The sequence below is a fragment of the Hirundo rustica genome, chromosome 1 (assembly GCF_015227805.2).
Source record: "Hirundo rustica isolate bHirRus1 chromosome 1, bHirRus1.pri.v3, whole genome shotgun sequence".
Taxonomy (NCBI): Eukaryota; Metazoa; Chordata; class Aves; order Passeriformes; family Hirundinidae; genus Hirundo; species Hirundo rustica.
Window position 1 is genome coordinate 56,788,939 of NC_053450.1, and position 15,146 is coordinate 56,804,084.

The 15,146-nt window shown below is 34.1% G+C and overlaps 1 protein-coding gene across 3 annotated transcripts in view; it reads left to right on the plus strand.

The window, feature by feature from the left end:
- CCDC102B (coiled-coil domain containing 102B) overlaps positions 1-13,903 on the plus strand; it is a 136,194-nt gene extending 122,291 nt beyond the window's left edge. For all 3 annotated transcript variants that reach the window (XM_040073242.2, XM_040073260.2, XM_040073251.2), the window contains one exon: positions 13,344-13,903. In XM_040073242.2, the coding sequence (XP_039929176.1) occupies positions 13,344-13,433 (90 nt within the window). In that variant the 3' untranslated portion in view covers positions 13,434-13,903. The remainder of the gene's footprint in view (positions 1-13,343) is intronic.
- The last annotated feature ends 1,243 nt before the right edge of the window (positions 13,904-15,146 follow it).

Consider the following 15,146-nt stretch of genomic DNA (forward strand, 5'->3'; position numbering starts at 1 on the left):
ATTAGCTAATAGTCTTCAGTAAGAATTTTAAAACATTTTCTGCAGTCAACTGTGCATTTTCTGGTTCTTAAAGATTGCTCAAAAGATAATTTGTCATGACAGTTTCTGTGTCAGCAGCTCTTTTCTTTATTCCTGAGAGCTTTAATTAAATCTTTTAGCTGTGCTTATCACTTCTTAGCACATATTTCAGTTAAGTTTTATTCTGGGGACCAGAAGAATCACTTTCTTCTAGTTTTCACATAACAATGTGAAGAATTTTTATTATATAGCTTCTTTCAACATTTCCAAAAAGTTAAAGCTTACATTACATGCACGTTTTTTAGGGTAGCATGTTTGTCATCCATCAGTTCCATACTTGAAAGCCTCCTGCTGTGCTTTGCAATTACTGTCACTTGCAAAAAAATACTAATGTATGTTACTCATTTTTCTTCAAAGAAATTCCTGAGATACTTTTAAGGAACAGATTTTGTCTTGCCCACACTGGAGGTTTGTTTAAAGATATAGAAGCAAACAAAATACATGGATGATTTTGAATCATCATTACAGATCTGCAGTGACCACCATTAAGATTTTATAAGTCTCACACAACAAAACCTAAAGTTTTTGAGAAAATTCCCCAGGGTTCAGCATCATTCCATCACAGTAGTAGATGCCCTTAGGTTACTTGTCAGTAAAGCTTCTTTATTTGCAATCACTAGACTGAATATGAGCAAATCATACAATCAATATTTAGAATTTGAGGAAGTCTAGATTTTCAATATTTAAGCAAAATTATTTACTTGACACACACAGATCACCTTTTGATTATATGGTGTGTCATTTTAGAAACCAATACACGAATATACATATTGCACTGCAGGTTTAAAGAGAGAAGTTTAAAGTCTTCAGAAGCATTAAATCTTCTCTGGTTTGATATCTAAATGAAAAGTTAATATTTCTACCCAGAACTGATCTACCAAAGAGCTTGCAATCTGTTGCAAAATGTATGACTTCAGAATAATTAAAAAATTAACTTGTATATTCAAAACAAATAGATGCAATAGAAAAAAGAGAATGTGGAAAGTAGTATAAGATAGGAACATTAAATAGAAAGTGATGTATGACCAAGTACTGGGATTTATAAGCAGTACTGCACTTTGCAGAAGGGCCTGGAAACCTATAGTTTGAATGATTAATTATTTTCATTAGTGTTTCAAAGATTTACTTTCATATTCTAGAGTTATGTACCTTTTAAGGAGGCTAGCTAAAGCTGGTTTCATAAGATATGAAAAATGAAATATCTTTGGATAGGATGATGGGAAAGTGTGGAGCACAAGAAGCAATATCACAAAATGGGTGCCAAATAGGCTAAGCTGTGTGAAACTGGAGCACACAGCAAAAATTACAAGAGTTGTGATGCTTCCAGTTTTATGGATTTTCATAAGGCAGAGTTTCATTGGAGTCCAGTGCTACACTAATCAATTTTAATTCTCAAGTGACAAATACGAAGATGTTATTTCAAAACTTTTGTAAGGCCATTTTTTATCTCAAAAAAAGAAATAAAATACACTACAATTACTTAAATTCATCAATATTAACAGGAAATTTAGCATTGATTGCAATGAAGTGTAAGGGTGATAATAGCCCAGAGTCTTCCAAAGGAGAAACTGTAATTTCACTTTATCCTTGAAATCATAATACAGGCAAAATTCTACTGGGTTGGACTGGACAGAGAGAAATCGCAATCTGAAATCAAAAAGACTGAACTTTTTGTTTTCTTATGCTGCATTTTGAGACATTGGCAACACTTTAAAGTAAAAGAGAAACCTGTCCTTATAAATCTGAATGCTTCTCCCTGGTCAGTAAGGATATGTGTCTTAAATTCTGTTGGCTTTAAAAAAAAAAAAAAAAAAAAAAAAAAAAAAAAAAAAAAAAAAAAAAAAAAAAAAAAAGCAGAAGCAAAAATTTCTCCAAGTTCTAGCTGATTTCATTTCACACTTACAGTTCTTCTGATGCCACCTCAAGTATGGATCTGAAAAAACCCACTTGGTTTCAGATGTTGTTCTGAATGCTCAACAGGGCCTAATGAGCGCAACAGAATAATATCACACAAAGTTCCATCTAAACCGGTGTCCTGTTTCTGAGATGGAAAAAGGTAGGTCCCTGCAGGACTTTAAGAACAAAGCAGGCATCCCAGGAGAACCATGCAAGATTCCAGGGAAATCAAAATTGAGACTCCTGAGTCAGAGGTGCTATCTTTAAAGCTTTTTCTTCTACTAAAGCGTTCAGTTGCTTTTTGCTCCCCTGTAAAGCTTTTATAACAGCTTACTACAAGAGGTCTGAAGCCTCATGTTCTGTTAAAATTTATTCTGTATTGGTAGCGGCTGTGACCTGTTCCTATTCATTCTATCGTATGCACCCTGAAGTTTGCTTAGCCACCTCTGCTGTTCAAGCCACACCAGATATGTGTTAAAACGTCTATATGGTTCTGCAGACCTTTTCTTGGTTTGGCATGATTTCTTGTCAGGTACAGTAAATATTGTGTTCAGTATTCATTGTGTGGTCATTTTATTGGATTAATATAGTAGCATAAATATTGTATGCCCCACTTATTTTCCAGCAGTTCACTTTTTTTTTTTTTTTTGTACTTTACTTTTCCAGAGCATTGTTGCAGTATCTTATCACTTTCCAAATTCTGCATAATGATCACCATTGTTTTTTCAAAGAAGAGAGCAACATGTTCTCACAGAAAAAGCAATGTAATTACTTAAAAAAAGCTATTAGTTTTGTAACAGATCCAGTGTTAACAGATCTAGATTCATAGCCAAAGTCTGGTTTCCCCTAGACATTAGATTTTTTATGTAAAACATCATCTCACACTTGGAGAATGCAAATATATTTCTCTTAGAGGCACTTTAAGTGCTTCACTCTGCAGATGACACTGCCACTAAAGAGCTTCCTTCCCTTCCCAGTTCAGTTGCACTTGTCATAAAAAATTTCCAAGTGACAGTTGTGCCAGACTGAAAGACTGCAAAGTTAAAGTTGAGTTAAGATTATTCATATTCTTTGTATTTTGTTTATAAATTTCTAGGTTATAAGAAGGGGGGGGGGGGGGGCGGGGGGCCTTAAGAAAACTTAGAAATTCTTACTAACGGTAAAAGAGTTGTTCCACAGAAATTATTTGTGTATGTTCAGGATTTGTATTAGTTTTGTGAATATAGCTCTACAATTGTTTGAGATACATCGTTGAGCTGTCAGTGGTGTTTGTCTCACATTTTTCAGGGGAAAAAAATAATTTTTTCCCATCAGGTTTGGGAATAAATGCTGTGTCCATACCTCTTTGTATTCAAAGGTAAATTAACTCATGCACATACTTGTGTTTGCAACAAACAGGTCTCTATTTCCATGTATGATTGTATTATGTTTAATTTTCTATCTAATATAACTTGAAAGACATGAGCTGCTTCACTTTACCAAAATAGCAAGGCCACTCATTATTGAATCTCACAGTGAATAATTCTAATATTCTTTGTGCATCAGTTTGTGCAGTTAATGTAATTATAGTGACACAAAACTGATCAAATCCAGCACATACAAGATATGAGCAGAATTCAGAACCACAGGATGAAACTAGCTTGCTTGTTTTAACTCTTTGTGGTCTTTAAATTTAGCATAGCTCATGTATGTGCCTCTGAATTCTGCATATTCTATGGATCTTCTGTATCTTCTATAAAATGCTGTAAAAATTCCTAAAATCTAAGAGAATCTACCATGCAGACAATGTTTTCAAACTGTTTTTGATATTTCTGATCCCAATAGAATGATGTTCACTCTAAGTCCTCTGCTGTGATTCACAATTTTCAGGAAATAAAGAGAACACATTGAATCCGTTATGCCTGGTTTAAAAACATAGCAGAAAGCTGAATTCTGTTTCTGGTCAGTGAAGAGTTTCATAGTATGCCAGTCCAGCATTCTATTGATTTGAATGACATAAATAGAATTATAACTTTTTTTTAATTTGTTACACCTTTATTTGAAAAGTATCAATCTACTGGCGTCTAAAGAATAGTTTGAACAATTTGATCTTTGGAAGTAGCAAAAAATTTAGAGATATGGAAAAACAAGGAATTGCAAAGCAACAGAGAACTGTAACAGTAAAAATATTAATCTATCAAAAAAATACAAGATTTCTCTATTGTTACTGAAAGAAAGAATGTTCAAGGTATAAGATCTTTTTTTATCATTAGAAATTATAAGTAAAAATTGCAGAGGATGTGAAATTAAACTCAATTGCATACAATTGGAGCTACTAATATTCCAGGTTAATGTATATATGTTGGGGGGCGTACCTTTTTAAGCATAAGTGCACAATAAACCAACAGTTGTGCATGCTGCAGCTGCTGGATGGGTCAAGTGAAGGTGTAGGGTGCTCTGCAAGGAAAGAGTCTTGGTCTGTTCCACTCAGACAGAGAGCTGAGAGGGGTGTGAAAGAGATTTGGAGAACGGTGAAGGGAGGACTTGAGCTGAACATGGCACTGTTGTGGGCCAAACATGAGAAACAGGGGTCACTGAAGCCTGGGTGAGAGCAAGGATAACAGAAGAAGCCTTTTGCATGGAAAGGGACAGAAGGTGGAGATGGAAAAGCACGGGACAGTCAGTCTCATCTCAACCCCTGAAAAGGTAACAAAGGTAACAGCTAAACCTGGAAACCATTTCCAAGCATACTGAGGACAGTAAGTGCATTGTCTGGATCCAGAATTGGTCATCTGAAGTGCTGGGCAACAGGGCAGTGGGAGAATCCTGAAAATACTAAGCAGGAACAGATCCTCAGACATTCCCGATGCAATGGTTCTGACTGCAAGACAAGTACCAGAAAAATAGAAGGTAGAAAAACAGTCAATTCACTATGAATTTTGTCCTGGCATTGTTGTAATCCAGAGATACTAAAATTAGACTTTGCAAAGGAGCGTGTAGGTAATAGGTCAACTTATCCTAAAATGCATTGCGAATTAGGTGCATCAATAATGTAATTATGATATGCAAATTTTCAAGCATCCTTTCCTACCAAAAAACCCCAATACCACTCAAAATTGGAAAAGTATTATTGCTTATTATTACCACATCTATGAATGGAATTTGACAAATACCAATTTGTTTTCCTAACACATTGCTAAATAGATAAAACAATGTTACAAAAAATGGACAAGAGGAAAAAAAAAAAAAAAAGCATGCTCTGTATCTTATCTACTTGTGCTTTACTTAATCTTTAACTGCTTTACTCTTCACTGCTTTTGTCTTTGTCAGCTTTTCTGCCATTTTGGCATCAGAGCTTTCCCCTTGCTGTTTGCATACATAAGATAACTTTGCTGGTCCTAAGAGCCCTTGTACTTTTTTTATCAAACATGGAAGGTCCTAAGATAACAAACCCTCATGTCACCAGATTACCATCACCATTTGTTGCTTTTCACTCCCACATGATTTCAGCAGTAGAAACCTTACTAGCCACAGAACTGGAGATCAGTGTTTTGTAATATTTGAAAGCTGAGGTTCCAACTTCCAGTTATATGATTTTTTAGCTGCATGGTGTCTCTAACAGCTGGTGAGATAGTAGCTGCTATCATGTCAGAATTTGAAGCTGGGAGGAATGGCAGGGAGCAGAATGACTAATTGTAATGCGCACATTCACGTCCTATCTCTAGCTTTGTAAGTTTTAAAAGAAATGCTTTCACTGTTGCAGAGCTCCTAATCACAGCACAGCAGTTGTGCATGATATTTGTTCCTACTCCAGCCGGTTCAAGAGATACCAGGCTTTAATACTGTCAAAGATGAGCAGTGTTTTGGGCAATGATCCAAGGCAGAACATGGTCTATGGCATAACTCTCTAGTGCTTCCCAGAACTCTCATATAATTTTCATTCAATGACTATAACTAGGAGGCATAATATTGAATGATACCACAAGATATTAAGCATTTTTTTCCAGAATTAAATTACTTATTTTCTTGAGTGTACATATTTTGTTTTGGTTTGGTTTCTTTCCTTATTTTGAGGAGAACTTGATATTCAAGATAAATATTAGCACGCTGTAGTGTTTTCATTGTGAAAAGTACAGAGAACCTCCCTAATACAATTCCGAAAATACCTAATTTAGTTTCATTACATATTTAGATGAAAAATAGGAAGTGAATAAGGGACATGAGGAGGAAATTTAATGTCTACTTCAGAGTTGTATGTCTTCCATACCTGGAAGAAGTAAAAGGAAAGCATTGAAGATGCATTTTGTTAAAAGTTAAGAATTTTGAAAGGGTAAAAGGCGCTAAATTGAAGCTGGCAACCATGTAATTGCTGGGAAGGGAAGTGATCATGATTTTTATTGGCCTGGAGATTATGTAAGTGAAGATATTATTGTGGCAAGTGAATCTTAATGTATTAAAAAAAAAAAAAAAAAAAAAAAAAAAAAAAAAAAAAAAAAAAAAGAGAGAGAGAGAGAGAGAGAGAAAAGGGCTTGTGCCAAGTGCACTTTCTTAGCTTTTCTGCAATTCTTAAAAAGATTGCCTACAGAAAATATTCTATGCAAGTCACACTTCTTAAAACAGAAAAGAATGGATATATTATTTATATCTTCTTCTTTGTAGGACCAGAAGAGATATTCCTGTGTTCAAAATCAGAAGGCATTTTTAAAAAGAAATATCAAAAGCATTTAAAAGAAATATTAAAGCATGTTATACAAGTGAGATTTCTTGTATCTGCTTACAAGTCCTACAACAGCCACCTATAATATCTGTACCCTTCAATATTCCTGATACTTTTTTTTCCATTTTTACTTTCAAATATATTTAAATTTTGAGTGATTTCAATACAAATGTAAAGTTTTGAATAATGAGAAAATGCTTTGAGTAATGAAAATGGCAAAATCAATTGGTATTTAGCCTAAATGTGTGCTTAGCAACAGCAAAAATGCTGACACGTTCTTCCTTTTCAAACATAAGGAATTTTTCTGATATCTTATTGTAATATGCAAAGAATTAAATATTTACTGGCATAATTATATGAGTGATAAATGGAGATGGACATAAGAGAATAAAAGTGTTTTCAGACAAACTTTGAAAAATGTACTTTTTTCTCAATACTTTCACTGCAAAAGCAGATGATATTCATATTCTGGTTCATTCCAGGAGGTTCAAAGTATTCTAGAAACCAAAGGTAGAAAGGCCATTACTCCCCTATTACTATCACTCCCTTAAGGTGAAATTTTTACTTCTTGTGTTCATTTTGCTGGGGAGAATGGATTGAATTTTTCTTCTATCATGTAGTTGAAAGGAAATGTTGTCTTATTTGGTCATCCAATAGCCTGCCATGATCATATGCTAAAATATACTTGAAGAGACATTATTATGCAAAGCTATTTTGAGGGAAAATAGGTGAATAACTGAGAATTAACAGTTCAGGAAAAAGAGAGCTTTTATTTTGAATTTTATTATTACCTTTTATTTTGAAGGTAATTTTAATGCTTAGTATATGTCAGAACAGTGAAATAATTGTTATAAATGGGAATTATTTTTCTTTGTGCTAACCACAGTTAGCAAGACCTGAGTTTATGAAGGACTATTCAAAGGAGTCCTTTCCTATTAAGTAGCCACTGAGATGTATTTATCCTCTACCATTATAAAAGTTCTTACAGTGGGTAACTTAGTCAAAATTTCAGCACAGCTACTCTGACACAGCAGCAAATGGTTTGGTTTAGTAGCAAAAGTTTGATCAAAATAGTTATTTTTTCATATTCTATTGATGCTTTACAAAGGCTGACCTGAAACAGAGACTGGACAGAGCTAGAGAATAAAGTAGGTATTTATTGAAAGGCCTCTAGGATCCACCTTGGACAGGACAAGAGCCTGACCTGCACTACACTCAAGATGGATTAAGAATGGTCACAAAACGGCTGACCAGTCACTAAATGTTATATTTTTATAAGTTTTGGTCCATTTGCATTTTGGGGTTTAATTGTCCAATTACAGCTTCAGGTTGTGAGGTCTCATCCTTCTTGTTCCTCCCTTCAGTCCACCATTGTTTATGCTTTTGGGCCTGAAAACTTGTAACAGTTGTCCTTGGTCTTCAGCAGGAAAATGATTTGGTTTTTCTCCTTACTCAGTGAAGAGAGCTTACTAGCACTTAATATGAGGCTCAGAACTACACCTAAGCAGCACAGAATCTGAAAAACATGAGAGCTAAAACTTAAGGCATCACTGTTTTAGGGAAAGTATTACAGGTAATTGTATAGTGAATTTCAGTCGTACCTAATACACCGTACCCAGAAATGTACTTGCCAAATTTATTCTGACATAAATTGTGAAGTAAAAAAGGGTTATAATTATATAGGAAAACACAAATATTTTCTTGTAAGGAAAATAAAAGCCTAATTTTTCATGAGTTCAATAAGTTAAAAAAAATTAATGAGAAATATAGAAAAAGATGGCTTGTCCTATTGTGGATCTCAAAGGAAACAAAATATTTAACATTTAAAGTAAAAGTCATACTCTTTGAGAGCACATATAGTATTTTTGGAGATTAGAATGGCATAGTGGGTGAGTTTATAATGGGTTTGAGTAATTTCTGCAGTATAAAAATACAAAACCGAATTCAATATCCATATGTTCATTCATGATCTTTCACAGTCCCCTAACGCTAAATGGCAAATATGTTTTGATTAAAGCAGAAGCTGACATAAAATCATGTTCTATAACTTGGGATTTAGCCTGTAATTCCACTCAGAATATTAATTATTTTATTCATAAATAAATATCTAAAACTGTGGTTTAGTTTATAGCAGTAGATGCTAGCTGAAGCTTATAGCAGTTTCCTTTCTTAACTTGGATTTGGTTTCATTACAGAGATCCCTTCCTTCTCTATCCACACATGAATGTAGCTTAGTGTAGCACCGCTGTTGAGACAGTAAAAGACAAATTGAAGCGGTTCTGAACTGAAATTTATTATTGATTATTACTAAGTGAATTCTCATATTTTCTATTTAAAAATTACATATCCAAGATATTAGTTATTTGGTCTAAATTATTTGACTGAAATATTTCTGATGCAAGTATTTGAGATTTTAGTGGTAAAGGCTCATTTTCATTCTTATTTAATTTTCTGTATCAAACTCATGACACACTATACTTTTCAGAAAGCACGTGAGATATTTAAGAGTATTCCTTTGAGAAGAGAACTGGTTTTTAGCTTTCCATAGGAGTCCTGAATTCAAATAAGAACCTCGGTAAGATTGAGCTAGTGTGGCAAAATTCAGCTTGTCTAACATGCATATGGAATCTGTAAATATCAAAAAGAGAGATACTGTGTTTTACAAATACTTTCCATCTTGGTTTTGGAAATCTGGAAATTCCTTTAACTTTAGCTTTTCAAGAATAAATGTCCATAATGGAGAAAAATATTTCATACATCTTCATTTCTCTCTCTTCTCCACATCTACAGGTGGATATTTATCAGAATATAGTCACCTTATAATATTTGCTGTATTTTTGCACTAGTCCCTTACTATTTTGCCTCTAATGTATACTCCTGAGAAATGCACACATCTGTCCTTGGGAAGTCATCATTGATTAAAGCAAACAACATCCTTGTAACGTCTCTCTGTAGAATCATTACAGCAAATTGTGTGAGGATTAAATAAGATGACAATAATAATTTAAGTATCATGTGTAGCTATCTTAAAATAATTCTATCTAGCTCTTCCATCTAATTAAGATTTGGAAAGAATCCTACTTTCCTTTAATACTGACTGTTCACTTCCACTAAAAAAAGAGATTAATTTAAACAGCAGTGAATTTTTAAAAAAATATTCTGTGGAGAAATGTATGCACAAACTATATTAATTGAGCTCTAAATTAGTGATGCTAAACAATAAAAGCGAGGAAATGCATAGTGAAGCAGGAAATGTACCATATGTTATTGTATACCTGGGCACAATGGGGAGACTCTCTTAATGGCTTTCTTAATGTTTCTGTTGTACCAGATATTGGTGGACATATGGTATGCTGCCTTTTTATATGCTTGTGTCTTTTCATGATTTTGTTAGCTGACTTTGATAGCATTTTCTATTTGTCTGCTGTTAGGAAAAGGGCTTTAAAATATTTTGCTCATTTATCTGGTGTTTGAAACTCATGAACTTTATTTAGCTTATTAATTTATACCCCATTTTAAAAATTTTCTTCAAGAACAGTTGCTTATTACTTTTCTTTTTAAGCTTTCATTAGTCTTAGTCCCTGTCTGGCAGTAATCTGGAACACAGTTGAGCAGCCCTTCCACATGCAGATGGGTTTTGACTCACTGTCAGAGCTGGCCAAACAGATGGCTAAAGCAACAGCAACAGCTGCAGAGCTCACCAAGCTTTGCACAACCAGGATCGTACAACCACGGGATCATAGAATTAGAGAATCCTTCAGGTTAGAAAAGATCTTCAAGATCATTCAGTTCACCAGTTAACCCAGAACCACTAAACCATGTCTCTAAGCACCTTATCTACACATCTTTTGAATATCTTCAGAGATGATGACTCAACTACTTCAGTGGGCAGCTGGTTTCAGTGCTTAACAACATTTTTAATGAAGAAATTTTTCCTAATATCCAATCTAAACCTCCACTGGCACAACTTGAGGCCGTTTTCTCTTGTCCTTTTTCTTGTTACTTGAGCTCTCATGGAATAGTCTTCTTCCCTCTCTGCCCCAAGGAAACTCAACCAGTTCCAGCTGGCAGTAAAATTGCCCATTTCACTCGGCTCCTAGTGCCCTTCCAGCTGAGGAAAAAAATACCACAACTTCTTGCAACATCATTTCCTGGATACCACATGCTTTCAAGATTGGTTGATGCAGAATACCAAAGAAAAAATTTCCTTAATTTTTTATGGCCCAATCTTCTTAAATGTTCACATTTAAGTAGGTTGTTCATTGCTTCCATCACATGGAATACTCACACTGAAGTCATGGAAGTCCAGACCTAGTCAGAGGAAATATACCATGTAGTAAAGAAGGGAAACTGCGCCCAACCTTTTTGACATACACGTGACTTACTCCAGTTATATCCTGGCAAAAATTCCCTTCGTTAAAGCAGTGTTCTCAGGGCTTCTTGCTGGAGGTGTTTGAAGACCATTTAAACCAGTGTGGAAATAAAAGAACATGTTTGTACATTAGCTGGTCAACAGACTCTCTTAAGTCTTATAAGACATTACAGATCAAGGCTAGTCTTTTAAGGAAGATTTAGTAATTTCTGGCAAGTGTGAATATTTTGTCCAAACATTCAAAGTTTACCATTCTAATATTCATACAGCAGTTTTGGTAGCAGCTCATTATATGTGTAGCTGCATTAGTTTAAATATGAAATATTTAAATAGAAGGCATAATAAAATTCTCCTGACTTTTTATGGATGTCTATAACCTTACATGATATCTAGCAATGCCAAACTAATTTTTTCTGAAATGTTTAAATAAAAAATATTTTAAAAATAAATAACTCAATTTGTCCTGAAAAATTACCATGTGTATTTCCTGGAAATCAAGAAGTAATTTAAATCCATAGCCATCAGTTACACCTAATATTTTTTTCATATATTTTAGCCTGGTTTCTTTAAATTTAATTTAAAACTTTTTCAGTTGGTAGTTTTAGGAATTCTATTTTTAGTTTACATTAATATATCTTTGTTTAGCAAATGAATGGGAAAGGATAGAACTCTGAGTAATTTTGCACAAGTATTTTATTAAGGACTTGTTCACATAACTTACCCAGAATTTTTTATAAGGCAAAGTCATTATTGGGAATCATTAAATGAAAATAATTACAAAGGAAAGAGCCATCTCTTTCTAAAGGATTCCAGTAAAATTCAGTAACAGCAACCAAGTTGCTGCACAGCCTAGTCTTGTGTATCCAGCAGGATGAAGAAATTGCCAGCTTATTGATTCTTACTGATGTAGGGCTTGGCAATCAGTCTGCATCTAGAATAATTAGTGGGAATGTTAATCAGTAGACAGGAGCATCATGGGGTCCCTGATGCTACAAACAATTACACTGCTATGCTCAAAGGCTTTTACACTTAGGCAGCTTAAATGATTTTGACATGTGATATTGTTTTTTCTAAGAACATTGTTGTTTTATAAATTGTAGGCAGATTAGATTGGATGTGTGTGCATAGTGGCATGACTGACCTGTCCACACTGCCAGGGAATGGATTTACAAATGGATTACAATTGCAAAGAAGTAACTGGGTATCATCACAGTGGTAAAAAGTCTCCACATTTTGGTAAAAAGTCTCAGGTTCGTCAACATTTTATTTAGCCTTTATTCACAAGATTATCAGGGGTCCCAGAATCAAGAGTAAGCAAATGCATTTGTGAATTCCCTTTTCTGAAAACCTGTTCAAGACACATAAAGAGGACAAGATATACAGCAATTATACCATGGCTTTTGGTAGGATTTGAATGACAGTGCAGAGATGAAATAGAGGGACTTGGAGATGTATGTCCCTAAGATTAAAGCACAATAAATTAATCATGGATGAGATAAAAACTAATAACATACAGAAACAGTTTAGATCTGACACAATTTCCTCACTCTTACATGTAGTCTTCTTGAGTCAGTTTGCAGTGTAGTTACTTTGGGCATACTTAAGATCCTAAATTTTGATAAGTCTCTGCTCTGTGCAAGACTACTATCTGTTCACTGTGCTCCAAATTCCCCAGAGTGCACTCAGTTTGAGTGGATGTTCTTGGTCTTCTGCACATCATTACTAGGAATGTGATTCATCAACTCAAAAATTATAAAAACTAATAAACTTTTAATATTGTTATGTTTCAATGGTAAATTTTATAATGCTTATAGTATCTCCTTATTGTTACTAATTTAATATGAAGACATTATGCTGAACTAGTGACTAGAACTCTGTCAAATGAGGAGTGTGAGACCTCTTTGATCTTTTACACTATTCTCCACTTTCCCTTCTTGCCGTAAAAAGATTCATGGGTTGAAAGTAAGTACTTTAAATGTATCTTGAATAACAATAGGATTCAAGTTCAGAACTGCCAATCAATAAATAATGGCTCCTAGTCATCAAAAGTGTAGCTTGCTTCTCACTGTGAAAGACAATTCCAAGTAATTGCTCTGAAACCCTATACTCTTTCATTTCTTATTAAGGAATCAGCTGAAAAAGTATCCAATGTGTACAAAGCAGAAAGATTTTCTCATCTAAATTCTAATGTCTCCTATTGAATTCTTTTTCTTAGAAGAAATTTGAGCTGCAACTGTTTAAACTTGAACTGACTTTTCTGTTTCATGTTGTGGTCACACCTTTTTAAAAATTCCATTTCAGAGTAAAGAGGTGGAAGAAAGTGAACACAGGATTTGGGACCAGACAAAGTTCCTTGTCTGCTGTTGGAGATTCTACCATGACAGTGAGTGAAGATACAGGAGAACATCACAAAGCCCTGCAGCAACAAGGCTAACAGCAAAGAGAGGCAAATGTTGTTCATATAGACATACAAGAAAATTTTATTGAAGAGTCATATATATATAGGAATACTGTATGCATTGTTTCAATGTATTTCTGATTTTTTTATAAGAACCAAGAAAAATATGCTAGAGTCAGAGTGCACCTGTTTAGAAGTTATGTTGGCCACTGTCATTCCTTTCCAGTTGTTCTAACTGTTCCCTTCCAAAGCAAAAGGCAGATTTTAATTAAATTGTCCAATATTTTACCTTTGAGGAAAAGGACTTCGGAATGTGCATGGCAAATGTGAAATGTTCATATTCTGTCCTGGGAAGACATTGAGTCTGAAATAGAAGTCAGTGGTTTGTTTCTTGGTTTGCTTGTGTGTTTTACTTTCATACAGCAGTGGGAAAAAAAATCTGTATCACGGTACCCCCAGTTCTACCAGGGTGACATGTGTATTATACTTTTTTAAAATTAAAAGAAGAAGAAGAAGAAGAAGAAGAAGAAGAAGAAGAAGAAGAAGAAGAAGAAGAAGAAGAAGAAGAAGAAGAAGAAGAAGAAGAAGAAGAAGAAGAAGAAGAAGAAGAAGAAGAAGAAGAATTTTAAATAACCAAATATTATTGCATACATATTTAGATTAAAGAAATATCTTTTCCTTACGTGTTTTTTTATAGTCATTACATAATAAAATTAATGCATCTCAATTCTATCTTATTGTCTACATATCACATTTTTAGTTAAATTTTACTTTATTAATTGTCCAATGTAAAAAAATTGTAAATGTCATGTGGGAAGTAACCTAAATATATTAGGAAAAACTGGAAAAGCAGATTTTGAGAATTTTAGAAAATCCGCAATTTATAAAAACATTGGCAACTTTCAGACATCAAGAGAGACATAAATTAAAATTTTGTTTGCCATGTGGAATTGATAATGAGTATGTGCAGATTCTGTTTCACAAGGATTGCTGTAATTGCTCAGCAATATGTTTGTTTCATTCCTTATATCCCTATAAACTGAAAACTTATCTGAAGGCTCTAGTCCTTTCTAAGCGAGAATTGAGAGATGTCTTGATTTCTTTTGTAACCTAGGACCATACAAAAAGTGAAAAGTATTAAAGATTATTGATTACACAGGAATTGCATTTTTCCAAGGAATTCTCTGAGCTGCAGATGCTTGGAAGCTGGAAACAAGATGTTCTTACAATCCTCTCTGAGCTGCTGCTGGAGATGGAGTGCTCTAGCAGAAGTATCTATGCTTTGACCATCTTTATAGATTCTTAACCCTCTTTCATGTTTGCAATGCTGAACTAATCCCAACCATTACTCCTCAGGACACACTAAGGGATATACAATAATGGAATTCTGTCTTTGTTGCCAATAGCTGATTCACAAGTTAATCATCAAGGTACAGAGATACTGTGAGACAACTTATTTTTAAACGGAGTTTCAATATGTAAAACGTACAAGAATTGACAATAAAATAAGATCCGTAATTCCTTTTTTTTTTTCATTATTCAGACTTCCCCCCTTTATTAGCTCACTGGTTCAAGTTTTTATATTAGACAAAAAATCTCTTGAATTCATTGTGAAATGGCACACTGACTTTCTCTAAAACTCCATCTGCTTTCCTTATGCCAGTGTCTTCACAACGCTACAGTGTGTGAAATGGCTGCATTGAAAA